Genomic DNA, 13,413 nt, shown 5'->3' with positions numbered 1-13,413 from the left:
CGATGATTGCAAGAGGTCTCATGTAGACGTTGAAGAGGGTGGGGCTGAGTGATGATCCTTGCGGAACGCCGCAGATGACTTCGGTGGCCTCGGATCAGAACGAGGGGAGGCGGACTCTCTGTGTTCTTCCGGTGAGGAATGAGATGATCCACTCCAGTGCCTTCTCTTGGATGCCGATGTTGTTGAGGCTTTGAACTAGGGTGCGGTGGCAGACCGTGTCGAACGCTGCAGAGAGGTCCAGGAGGATGAGTGCCGCTGTTTCCCCGTTGTCGAGCAGGGCTCGGATGTCGTCGGTGGCTGCGATGAGGGCGGTCTCGGTGCTGTGGTTGGCTCTGAAACCAGACTGTGAGGGGTCGAAGGATCCGTTCATCTCGAGGAAGGCGGCAAGCTGTCTGTTGACGATCTTCTCGATGACTTTGGCAGAAAAAGGGAGGAGCGAGATGGAGCGGAAGTTCTTGAGGTCGGTGGGGTCCACTGTTGGTTTCTTCAGTAGGGCGCTGAGCTCGGCATGCTTCCAGCTCTCCGGGAAGGTGGCGGTGTTGAAGGAGGTGTTGATGATGTTCCGGAGTTGGGGTGCGATGGTGGAGTCGGCCTTGTTGAAGACGTGGTGGGGGCAGGGGTCGGTTGGAGATCCGGAGTTGATGGTGTTAATCGTGCGGGCTGTGTCTTCGGTGGTCACCGTGGTCCAGGTGCGGTGGGGGGCGTTGGTTCTACGGTTGGGTGCGTGGATGGTGCGCCGAAACTGTTGTGGATGACGGCGATCTTGCGGTGGAAGAACGAGGCGAGAGAGTTGCAGAGATCTTGTGACGGAGAGATGTCGTTGTTGCCAGTGCTGGGGTTGGAGAACTCCTTGACGATGCTGAAGAGTTCCTTGCTGTTGTGGGCGTTGTTGTCCAGTCGTTCCTTCAGTGATTTCTTCTTGGTGGTGCGGATAAGCTGGTGGTGCTTGCGGGTGGCGTGTTTGAGGGCGGTCATGTTGTCAGTGGTCTGGTCGAGGAGCCAGGCTTTCTCGAGGGTGCGGCAGGTCTTCTTGGAGTCCTTGCGTTCGTCGGTGAACCAGGAGGCCTTCTTGCTTTTGGTTGTGCTGGGAGGGTTCTTCAGTGGTGCGAGGTAGTCGGCGCAGGCGGTCAACCACTGCGTGAAGTTGCGGGCTGCTTCGTTGGGGTCCGTTGTGCTGGCGGGTGGGTTCTGGCTGAGGGAGGTGGTGAGCTGGTCGGCGGTGATCTTGCTCCAGCTCCTGTGAGGAACCTGTTGTGGGTGGTGGTGGGTTGTGGTTCTTCTGAAGCTGAAGTGGACGCAGCTGTGGTCGGTCCAGTGGAGTCCGGTGGAGTGGCTGAAGGTGATGTGCTTGCTGGATGAGAAGACGGGATCCAGCGTGTGGCCGGCGTAGTGGGTGGGGGTGTTGACCAGTTGCTTGAGTCCGAGGTTATCCAGCATGGCGGCGGTGTTGCGGTCCTTGTTGTTCTCCAGTTGGAAGTTGAGGTCCCCTAGGAGGATGTAATCGGCGGAGGGGAGGGCGTGCGGGCTGATTAAGTCGGCGATGTCTTCGCTGAATTGTGTGCGTGGTCCCGGGGGTCTGTAGATGAGAGTGCCTCTGAGGGTGGTCTTGGGGTCGGTGTGTATCTGGAAGTGGAGGTGCTCGGCGGCGGAGAAGGTGTCGTCGGAGTCGGTCGTGATGCGGATGGTGTTCTTGTGGACGATGGCGATGCCTCCTCCGGTCTGGTTGACGCGGTCCTTCCTGATGATCTTGTACCCGTCCGGGATGGCGATGGCGATGTCGGGGGTTGAGGAGACGTTCATCCAGGTTTCCGTGAGGAAGGCGATGTCTGGTGATGTTGTGTCGAGGAGGTTCCAGAGTTCCACGGCGTGTCTGTGGACGGAGCGGGTGTTGAGCAGGATGCACTTCAGGTGGTTGCTGCTGGTGTTTGGCTTGGCGGGTGCGGTGCAGGTTTGGAGGCAGGTGAACTTGCAGGTTTTGCAGGTGAAGGGTCAGTGGATGCGTTTCGGGGTGGCCCGGCAGCAGGCAGGGTTCCAGCCGGCATTGAGTGCGTTGAGGGCGGCGGCGTCGTAGGTCAGTCGGGTCGTCTTGCATCGGCGGGGGCCAGGGGTCCTGGCGCTGGGCGCGGGCCAGGCGCAGACGGGCTTGCCTTTGGCGCGCCTTCGGCGCACAATCGGCGCGCCCGCTGCGCGTCAACGCTACGAGTACGTGGGGGCGACATAAGAAGGACCCGGGAGGGAGGAGCAGCTGGGTGGCGGGAGCGGGGCGGCGAATGGGCACGAGGGGGGCAGGGCCGCAGGGAGGCAGCGGCGGGAAAGGAGGGCAGAGGGCGGCTCAGCGGCGGCTGGGTCGCCCTGTGGAAGAAACGCTATTAAAGGAAAAAACCGAAGAAAAACGAAGGCAGCAAAACGAAGACAGCAAAGGGCACAGCTGATGGAGGCAGTAGCAGGGGTGTGTGGGGGCGACCTCGCCTGGTTACAGGCTCAGCGGTCGCTCCCTGCACCTCTGTGCTGTCTCCTTAAGAAGGAGCCGGGAGGGAGGAGCAGCTGGGTGGCGGGAGCGGGGCGGCGAATCGGCAGGAGGGGGGCGGGGCCGCAGGGAGGCAGCGGTGGGAAAGGAGGGCAGAGGGCGGCTCAGCGGCGGCTGGGTCGCCCTGTGGAAGAAACGCTATTAAAGGAAAAAAACGAAGGCAGCAAAACGAAGGCAGCAAAGGGCACAGCTGATGGAGGCAGTAGCAGGGGTGTGTGGGGGCGACCTCGCCTGGTTACAGGCTCAGCGAAAGTAGCTCAACAAGATCACCCATCAATTCACTTCCTGGCATCTGTGCTTGACTCAACATTGTGTGGTTATGTTCAAATCACTGAATCTCCCTGTGCCCAAAAAATGTGAAATGTAACATAGATGTTAAATGTATTTGTGTAATCCCCACTTGAGGTACACAATCTTGTAGATCGTCTCCCAAACCCACCACCCAACTAATGTACAGCGCTCCATTGCTTCTTGACTAGGTTTGTGCGATATTTATACCAATAAAGTGCAATTAAAATTTAAGAGGATGCTGGTGGAATTTGCACTTCAGCTTCAAATTTTGCTTCAGTTACCACCAAACAAGCCTTTTAAATTGTTCGTAACACCAGTCCCAGTAGAAGCCTCCTAACTTTGCATCCGGTTGAAGGATTGTGGAATGAGGCTCCTTCTGCTACTAACATCAGAAACGGGGTGCAGGAGATGCTTAGGGCAAGGGATGTATTTACCCCCTATTGCTTGGAATACAAGTGATAATGTTGATGCACCTTTTAAGCAACTCTGCCTCTACTTCACTACTTTCTGAATCCTTGCTGGAGGTATTCTATATTGTAGTTTATAACATGAAGCCAGTCAAGATGCATATTGCATGTAAATTGATGTCAGGAATATGAATGTCAATGGACAGGGTAACCATAAGAACACACTTTCCTTCTATCTTTAGCAATTTCCTCTTGCATTTCTGTGTATCTTTGATGATTGGAGCCAAATGTAGTAACTGTTGGAGCGGCTGATCTCCATGAGGAGTAAAAAAGAGAAAAGACTACCATACAGCAAAACAAGATTACTGTGCCTCAAAATAAGCCCTTTTAAATTTCATGCAAGATAGCCTCTCACCAGGAGAGGGATTCAACATGGTAGTACATGATCCCCTTTACTCCAATCTAAAGTTAGAGGAACGTGTATTTGCTTCTTTGAAATTTGATTTTTGTTTCATAAAAAATGCTCTCCGTGCTGGTTAAAAAAATAGTTTGAATGCTTTTCTCGAACATTCCTTAACAGACATTTAGATATATTCCTTCATGAAGGCCTCACTGTAAAAATAGGAGATTTTGGTTTAGCAACGGTAAAATCTAGATGGAGTGGATCACAGCAAGTAGAGCAGCCTACAGGATCAATTCTGTGGATGGTAAGAGAGCATGCTTAAAAACTATTTGAAATGCATGGAGTTATTATCTTTGCTTAAACAAAGCTTATTTCTTTAATAAAAATGTTTGTCGTGTTTACATGACCTTCAGAGTTTTGAAAGCTACTTAAATGGCAATTCTGGCACAACATCAACAGTAAAACATCTTATTCAAATGTGCAGTAGTCGGGGATTCTATTTTCATGTGTTATAGAACCTACATAGTTTTCCCTCTTATTAACAAAGTCTTTTATTTGTTTGTTTATTAAATGTGGGTATGTTAACATATTGTGTTTGTTAACATCACTGTTCCATCCGTGTAACTGCTTATTAAGAAGCACTTAGTTGCGACCAAGGCACCCAAGACGCATTGTGTATCCGCTTTGGTGGGACATTCTACAAGTCATGCTATTGAAGTTCAGCTCACTCTTTCTAATCTTTGTATCACATTTTGTCATAGCACTAGTTTGATACATTGCATTTAAAAATGCACTCAAATGCATGCTTGACAAACATACTATTCTGTTCAGGCAGGCCTTACTAACTTTTGAGGTATCCACAGTGTGATTATTAGAAATGGGGTGGTGGTCTTGAAGAATATTTGTCGTCCCTTCTCTTTTGACACCTTCTCCCAGCCAGGATATAAATGAGAAAAAATGCTAATGAAGGTCCATCACAGAGGTGCATTTTTTTTCTGCTGAAAACGAAGCACTGTTATCAGCATAATGCTTCTTTTGGCCAGGGCATGGTAACCTCCCTGGGATCACTTGAGGCCCCCATGGGGGGCCCGCCCCCAGTTTGAAGACCCCTGGTTTAAAGTCATCACACTTGTTAGTCAGCAGAATATTAAGAAGTAGAAGAGGCTATATTTCAGCCCCTGCTGCCACAGGTTTCTGTGTCTACTGAACAGACTTTAACTCTTCGTTTACTACTTCATTTAATTCTCCTTCTTGCACCCTTACTTGCCAAATTGCCTTATTCTGGTTTGGGGTTAATTAGCTGCTGGTAGACTGCCAGATTTAGGAGTTCATTTGTGTGTAGAAGGCGAGAATAATGGGGCTAGTGGGTCTGTGTTATTGGTTAGTGATACTATTCTCAATATTTCCTTGTCCCAAAGGATGTCAGCTGTCTTTGTCTGATTCTGGACCTTTAACATTTTTCTCTGTAAAGAGAAGTTCAAGGTTCTGTCCTTGCACAGGTTCTGTTAGTGCTCGGTCTCGGAGACTGGATGGTGTCACTCGACAAACATGTATGTCCATATACTGATTCTTAAGTCTCTCAGGATGTACCTGTGATTTATAATGGGCTTGATTCAATACCAACTTGCAGTCCTTCCTTTTGGTAAGACATCAGCACTGCTAGTCTTCACAAAGGTAAGGGCGGTTATAGTGAACCGCCTCAGAATGTCAGATTTGCCCTTCCTGGTTGATTTGCTTTTAAAGGCCATGACTCCGGAGACGGTGCAGTAACATCTGCAGTTGATGGCTTTCCTACTTCGCGACTTGGGTTTCTCTATCAGTGTAACCAAATCTCACCTGGTGCCTTCTTAACACTTCCAGTTCTTATGGGCAGTAAAGGATATCACCTTGGGCCAAGCTTTTCCAACAGACAAGAGAGAAGAAATCATGCATGGCTCCCCCAAATTCTAGGAAGGAACCAGATTCTAGTCCTGTGTGTCCTTCATTTGCCAGGCCTGCTTGCTTCTTGCATTCTCCTGATAACACATGCCCGCTGGCATGTGAGTTCTCCTCAAAGGTGCCTTCACAGGCAGTGGTTCCAGCAAGTGGGCAACCTCGTGGACTTGTGGTTTCTGGGGACACTGCAGCATAGCTCGCCTGCCAAAGTGTGGAGGAGAACCTTTCCAGAAGGATATCCTTCCATCTCCCTCCACCTGGGACCATGGTTGTGACAGATGCCTCCACTCTGGAGTGAGGTGCTCGTCTGAAGGAATTGGAGCTCAGTGGTCTTTGTTCTCCAGCAGAGCAGGCTTCACATAAATCTGTCCGAACTGCGGGTGATTCGCCTAGCGCTCAAGACCATTCTCGGTGCCCTTGCAATCGGTCTGACCAGTAGGTTTTCTCTCATTCCTTTTGTAGTGGAAAGGTTCAATTTAAATTTGTTCCTCACTTTTTTGATTTGGCCCCAGTTTGAGCCTCTTTACAGTTCAATATGACTCTTAACTATCAAACGGGTTTTCTTGTTGATGTCACTTCTGCTAGGCATGTCAGTGAGTTGCAAGCACTGAGCTTTTAAGCTCCCTTCACCACTTTCTACTCTGACAACATTCCTCAGAACCAGAGCTGCTTTCCTTCTGAAGGTGGTGATTCCCTATATGGGTCAATTAGTTATGCTACCTTCTTTCTTTCCGCCCTCACCCTAACAAGCAAGAGGGGAGGTTGCACAGGCTGGATCCAAGAAGAGTGGTAAGTTTTTATATTGACTGCACAATGGACTTCCGCGAGCATGAACAGCTTTTCACAGGTTGTGCATTAAAATCCGTCATGCCCTGGCCCACAAAGATAAACTGGTGGGAATTAGGGCATACTCAACAAGAGCCAAATCCTCAGCATCTGCATTGGCTATGGTAGTACTTGTGACCTATACAGAGTACAGTTTCCTGGAAATGGAGGTGAGGATTAATGGGCATTTTGCCCGATCCTTACTACAGGAGTTAATGGTATTACCCTTGACCCCTCTAGGTTATTATTGATTAGGAATCTATTCTAGAGGTGAGCAATCTGCAGGTGGAAGTAGCCATCAAAAGAAAAATTACTTGCCTTCGGTAACAATATTTCTGTTGCATACTCTATGTACCTGCAGATTCCTTACCGATTTCTCCCACCTCAATGCCGATGGATGGATGTGATTGCACATTTTCTGTTGTTGCACAAACACATCTTACCTGATTTTAATCTCATCTTTCTGCCTCTGTAGTGTGGAAAAAACAGACGAGAAACTGACCAGCACACAGGGTTGGCAACATCACAGGGATATAACTTTTGGTGCCAGGAAGAGCTGTGGAGAAAATGTTTCCAGACCAGTCTGGATTCCTGGGGGAGTATTTAAGAAATGAGGAACCTGCAGACAGAGAATACACCAGAAGGATAATGTTACTTACCCTGTAAGCATCTGTTCATGGCATGTGGTACTGTTGATTCACAGGCTCTGCATTTTGGGTCCATAGTTGTGCAATTTGTTTTTCTTCGAAGAAGCCATTCGAGTCACAAGACTGAGTGACTCCTCCTCTCAGTGATATTGCGCATGAGCATCGACTCCATTGTTAGATTTTAGAGCATAGTTCCATATGGTCTGAGACAGTTGTAATAGTTGAGAAGGCCTTGCCCCCCTCCTTGTGTATAATACAGGACTGTCATATTGTCCATCTAGACGACTAGGACAACCTTGTGAGATAGGTGAGGAAGGAAAGCCTTTAGTGCTGGGAAGATCGCCTCAAGCTCCAAGTAGATGATGAGTAGAGATTGATGTTTGGCATCCACAGACCTTGTACTGTGAGGTCTTGTAGATGGGGCCCCAACCAGTCTCCAATGCATCTGTGATAAGAGTGAGGTGAGGAACAACATCCAGAAAAGACAGCCCCTTTTGTTGTCTGTTTTCCACCATTGCAGACAACTGTGAATGCAGCGGTCTATCAACACTAGATCTTCGAGGTGACCATGTGATTAAGACCACTGGAAAGCTAGACATTGCTGTGGGGGACGCATTTGTAAACTCGTATGGGGAACTATGAGAATGCAAGAGGATGTTGGATGGTGTGGTAATGAGATCAATACAATAGCCATGTTGGATAATGGCTAGTACCCATTAGCCTGTGGTGGTAGACTCCCAGACTGGCTGATAAAAGTGTAGCCCAGAAGCATGGGCAAATATAGGGTGTCCCTGTGTGTGGAAGAGAGGGTGTCAAACAAAAAGCCCTGTTCTAAGGACTATTTGTGCAGCTCAACGCTGTGAAAAGTTGCTGCCCTAGCTATACCTTGCTGAAAAGTGGCATCATTTGGAGGGGAGTGATGAGCAGATATAGATCTGGATCATTGTTGGTAATGGGATCAGTGTCATATGCATCCCATATGTCAGGATCCCCCAGTGGACCTTTTAACCCTCCATCGTCTGTATCTGGTGACCCTGGAGGTGAGTATCAAGTGGGTCAGGTGGTGGAGATGTAGGAGGGGATGAAGGTGGTGGTTATGGTGGTGGGAGGAGGAGGTTGTGGTAGAGGACACTGGTATGTAGGCCTGCTGGCCTGATCTTTCCTCTTACTTTTTTGAGGAATAGGGCTATCTAGTGCTTCTTGGAAAGACATCTTTCTCTTTGGTGGTGGAGAAGCAAGTTTCTTCTTGTATTTTAATTTTCCTTTGGCGGATGTCCATTTTTTCGAGAATTGGCTTGAGGGGAGACATGGAAGTCGATGAGTGTTTAAAGAGGCTTTCAGCTCCGTAATTTTCGTTACCTATGCTTACGGTGTGGAAATGTGTTTTTGCTCGGCATCGTGGTCGGTTGCCAGGTCGACCCCCGAAGATCGCTCTCTGTCTGAAGAGGTTGATGCTGAAGGCTTGGCCTTAGAATCAATTCACATACCGAACTTGAGGGCGGGCGTTCATAACAGTTTTTTGTGTCCGACCATCGTCAGAAGTTAGTCGTGGTCCGGCAACCTCTGTGCAAATGTTTTGAGACCTGCTTGGGCATTGGTGCAGGGACTGGGGCAAAAGTACCCATGCAGTGGCCGGATGGAAGGCTGTGCATCTCCATATCCTCCTCCACGTTGGAGCGGGAGGTTTCATCAGGGGAGTAAATCCCCTCTTCGTCTTCTGTAGGTGGCAATATCACAGAGAGGAGGAGTCACTCGTTCTTGTAACTCAAAAGACTTCTTCCAAGAAAAACAACTTACACAACTCCTTACCTAGCTCTAGATGGCAGGAGTATGCTGCGCATGTGTATCTACAGCCACACATGCCAATGAACATAATGTTAAACAAGGTAAGTAACATTTTCTTTTGCACCAGAAGACAGTGTGAAGATGGTGAATGTTTACAAGTGGATTGACATTGAGGGATGCTTAACATCAGTCTTGCAGCGTTCTTTTGAATAGTTTGTAGATATAAAATTCTGGTAACACATCTACAGAAGGGAATTAGAAGACATAACAGTGTATTTCATCTTGAATGACGAGTGACCAGTTGCAACTATAGCAATAGGGAAAAACCGTTGATGGGCATGAATCTGCTACTCCTCAAGGTGTCTTGTGAATACATTTAGATGCTAAAATAATATCAAACAAAAATAATTTCCTTTTTCACCATACAACAGTACTTTTAAAGAAAGGATCGGTTGACTAATTTGTGTCTCCTGTTTGACTTAAGTGAATAAAGAACATGTATTTCTTTTTCTTGTGTCTGCTGGACTTTCTTTTGATATATATATATTTTTTTTATTCCCTCTGGGTGACCTTTTCAATTTATTCTAACAGTCTGTTTGCATTACTTCAAGTATGCTTTGCTCAAATATTTGCCTTATGAGTTTGGCGGGGGAACCACTCTGCAGTTTTGGGGTCTAATGATCACTAATGTGTGTTTGCAGTGCGTGCTGGATTTTTCTCTGCACTTTTCATATTGAATTAAGCTTCAGCTTGCAAAGATGTTTTAAAAATTGTAGAAAATAGTGCCCTGCAGAGAGATGAAAAAAATTCAACTATGATGCCTCGATTTTAAATAGTTTCATACAGGTGGTATAGCGATTCCTGACTTTGATATAGTCTGCCATCAAGGATTAGAATAAATAGCCTTTCTAGACATTTAAGTGTATAGTATCATGCTAACAGTAAGCTGGGAATTCAACAATTGTATACTTATTAGTGTTTATTATGGTGGCTACGAGGCAATTTATGATTATTTTCATAAGAGATTTTCCCACCTTTTTCAGTAATGAAGTTTAGTTGTTTTGCAATGTACTTTCAGGAGCACCAGACCAAAGTAATGGAAGTTTTCTGATTGAAAAGCTAAGTGTACTATGGCTTATTGTGTTTGATAAGTGTCTAAAGTGGCTGTCAGACGGCCCATGATGCCCCCCCTAAAAATTCCTTTATGGTCAAGAATGAAGTCCTGTTCTACTCTGACCAGTTTTTCATTTGTTCCAGTGGAGTGTTCTGAAATATGTTTTGGGAGTGAAATGGTAAGTACCGAGTAGTTTCATTTGTCTGATACACTCTTTCTGTGAAGTGGCTTTGAGGTGAATTGTTGGTGCTGTACAACTGCCCAGAGGCAAGAGTTAATATTACATCACTTCTGGGGAATGTGGAGACTTGTTAGGTTCTGTATTGTATCATCATTCCATCAACTAAAGCCTTTTCGTCGATTTCTGAGAAATGTTACCTAACGTTGTTGAACAAATATGCTTATAGCGTATCTTGTGAATCTCTAACTATTTCTTTTTGTCAGTGAATATGTAAATATATATGTTTAGCTTAATATCTGACACATTTACATCTATACCGCTAGATACCTTTATGTTTCTGTCAGGAACAATGACGTTTACATAAGTTAAATGTTACTCCTGCCTCATTTGATGACCTATTATATAGTTCGTTTTACCACTTTTCTTACTTCACATCAGGCACCAGAGGTGATCCGGATGCAGGACAACAACCCGTTCAGCTTTCAGTCGGATGTCTACTCCTATGGGATTGTGTTATTTGAGCTGATGACTGGAGAGTTACCATACTCACACATCCGAAACCGAGATCAGGTGAGTTATACTATGAGAGAGTACATTGTCAAATTTTCCATAATGTTTGATTTATGCTCACATAATCTTTAATGCATGATGTGTTTTCCCATTATGTACTTTCAACAAAACCAGAAGTAGTATTCTTGTCTGTACCATTTAGACCTGAGCTCCTAATTCATGCTGCAAGAATTTCTTTCGACAATTGAATTCATGGGATCCAGCTTGGTGGCTCTGGCAGTGTTAATCATAGTTCCTATTTTAGCATCCAGCTGATTAGTGAAGAATTTTGTACTAATCTGGAAATTCTGAAGCTTGTTTTTTTTGTTTCTCATTTCTTGTGCATACACCTGTTCAACTCTTTGTTGCAACCAATAATTGTTCCTTTTAAAATAAAAAAAATTAACACACACACACACAACTCTCTCTTTCGCTCTCTCTCTCACCAGCTGAGGGCAGTCTTTCTTCTTGACAGTATTTATTAGCACTCAGAACTTCAGTAAAAAGGCTGTCTTTCATTTAAGAGTTCCTTTTCACTGATGATGCATATGTTTGTATCTACCCTTTATAAGTAAGAGGAATGATATAAGACACTATTGATCTCAATTAGTGTTTCACACACCACATTTCATGCAAGACACATTCTCATGGGAAAATGTATCATTTATGAATAAGAGGCTTCTATGTCTAAGTAGCTGAAAACAATGCATGGTAATTCATACTGAAACAAAATTCAAATGAGGGCATAGGCGAAGACGACGCTGTGATCCATACAAAATGACTATCTTGATCTAATTACTAGAAACTGCATCAACCCCTGACCGTTTCAAACATCTATTGCCACTGCTATTTCACAGCTCATTTCCATGTTAAGTGCAGCTACAAGAATCTTTGAATTCTATGTAGCATACCATCTGAGAAGATACTTTTAGAGAATATTTTTCTCCATGATTTCTAATTGCGTTTGCGTCCCCATCATGGAATTGAGATTGTCATTGTAGCCCTGCTGGTTGACCTGTGTACTCAAACGAAAGGAAAAACTTTGGACCTTACTGATGTCACAGGATCTGGCAGACCTACCCTCATGAAAGTGGAATTATCGCCTATATTAACAATATTCCGAATTATTCATCAAGGAGCCTGAAGTTTTATTCTATCCTTCCTTAGCGTGCTGAAGGAAAGTTGAACTAGAGGCCATTTGAGCTGAGAGTCATCTTCAAAGCCATGTGCATGTTGCATCTATTCATCTATAGAACTGTTCCCAAGTTCATTAGGTGGAAGTGAGAAGCGTACTATCCTTCGGTCTGTTGATCAAGGACAGTTTCAGGTTCCCCTGCTTCCTCACTTCTCATGGAGTGGTGTGGCTTTATTGATTCTTGCCCTCGGACAATGGAATGAGCTTCTTCCATAGAAGGCAACAACTGATTGGCTACACGTATAGGAACAAGCTCCAGAGGTGGTTGTGGCATTTCTTTTGTTTCCCCATGATTGCATGTCAAGATGTTTACAAGTATGTTTTCATTTAAAATTATTGTGGCATATTTCTTTGAAACAATTCTTTAAAGATGTATTCATTTTATATTGCATCAGTGTTTTTAAGTGTGACTATCTTCATCTAAGTATAAACGGATTAGATCTATAAGTATTTTTAACTCTGTGCACGCAATGCTCAGGGCGCTAAAACAGTCATTTGTCTTTCAGCTTCCACTCGGTAGAGTCGGAGGCAGGGTTTGACATGTGTTTTCTAGAAGGTACTGATTACAAATCCCCAGGAGCAATAGGGGCTATTTATTGCGCAAGAGAACATTTGGAATTTATCATGCACTATAAATTGCACCTAATCCAGGTTTGGTGTTTACCATGCCAAAATCTGCATGTCACAGGAAACCCCATACTTTATTCCCTTTTCTCGAAGGTTTGATTAGCTGAAATTTAACGAAGGGTGCAAACTTTATCATACCTGATCATTTCGGGGAGTGATAAACTACCCTCAGTTGTGAATTCTGTCCGCTCTACAAAGAGTGGTTTGTGAAGGGGATCGCAAAACTCCAACACCCTCCTAGTCTAAACCCAAATATACATTTTGTGTTTCCGCAAGTCTGAATCCCATGCTGTGAGTGCATCAGGGAAGCTTTGATATGTTATATGCACAGGACCTCGCAACTTTCGGTGTATACATGTGTAATAAAGTTCCTGTTGGTGGTCATCCTTTCACTCAACCCTTAATTCCTTTTTTCTGCAGCGTTGGTTGGCCTCGTCACCTACTTGCTCTGAGTCGCAGGTATTCCCTCTTTCCATTGTCTTCACCATATTCAGTTATCATGCCTTTTTTTGGTTGGGTCTCTCCCACCCTTTGCTTCGGGATTCTATCTTATAAGTTTCCGTTTATATTTTAGCACGTTTTACCTCCTTGCAGTACAGTTGTCATCTCTTTGTTTTTCCTTTCTTGAGCACGTGGTTTTTAGTTATGAGCGCATGGTTTATGAAATTTGTAGTCCACAGTCGTACCTGCTGGTAGTGCAAACACAGGTTCTAACAAGTCCCTAATTGTAGATATTAATCAATAAAAGATGATGTTGTTGCAGAAGGTACAATCTCAAGGACAGCTACTTACTTTGTGTTCTTTGGTCTATCCTACACAGGTTGGTAAAGTTCCACCTTTTTTTTCAGGCCTGGGGAATCTTTTTAAATAGAAACTTCCCTGTGGAGATGCACATTGTTTATGTTTTCATGTAATAGTAAAAGTGTA

The 13,413-nt window shown here is 45.3% G+C and overlaps 1 protein-coding gene across 2 annotated transcripts in view; it reads left to right on the top strand.

The window, feature by feature from the left end:
- Positions 1-13,413, top strand: part of RAF1 (Raf-1 proto-oncogene, serine/threonine kinase) — a 314,694-nt gene that overhangs the window by 280,855 nt on the left and 20,426 nt on the right. Inside the window, exons 14-16 of one of the 2 annotated variants that reach the window (XM_078661424.1) lie at positions 3,814-3,932; positions 10,554-10,685; positions 12,907-12,945. In XM_078661424.1, coding sequence (XP_078517550.1) covers positions 3,814-3,932; positions 10,554-10,685; positions 12,907-12,945 — 290 coding nt within the window. The remainder of the gene's footprint in view (positions 1-3,813; positions 3,933-10,553; positions 10,686-12,906; positions 12,946-13,413) is intronic. The other variant, XM_078661425.1, reaches the window with a different exon arrangement.

This window comes from Lissotriton helveticus, chromosome 9 (assembly GCF_964261635.1).
Source record: "Lissotriton helveticus chromosome 9, aLisHel1.1, whole genome shotgun sequence".
Classification (NCBI taxonomy): Eukaryota; Metazoa; Chordata; class Amphibia; order Caudata; family Salamandridae; genus Lissotriton; species Lissotriton helveticus.
Note: the sequence above shows the minus strand (reverse complement) of the source record. Positions and strands in the feature narration are given on the sequence as shown.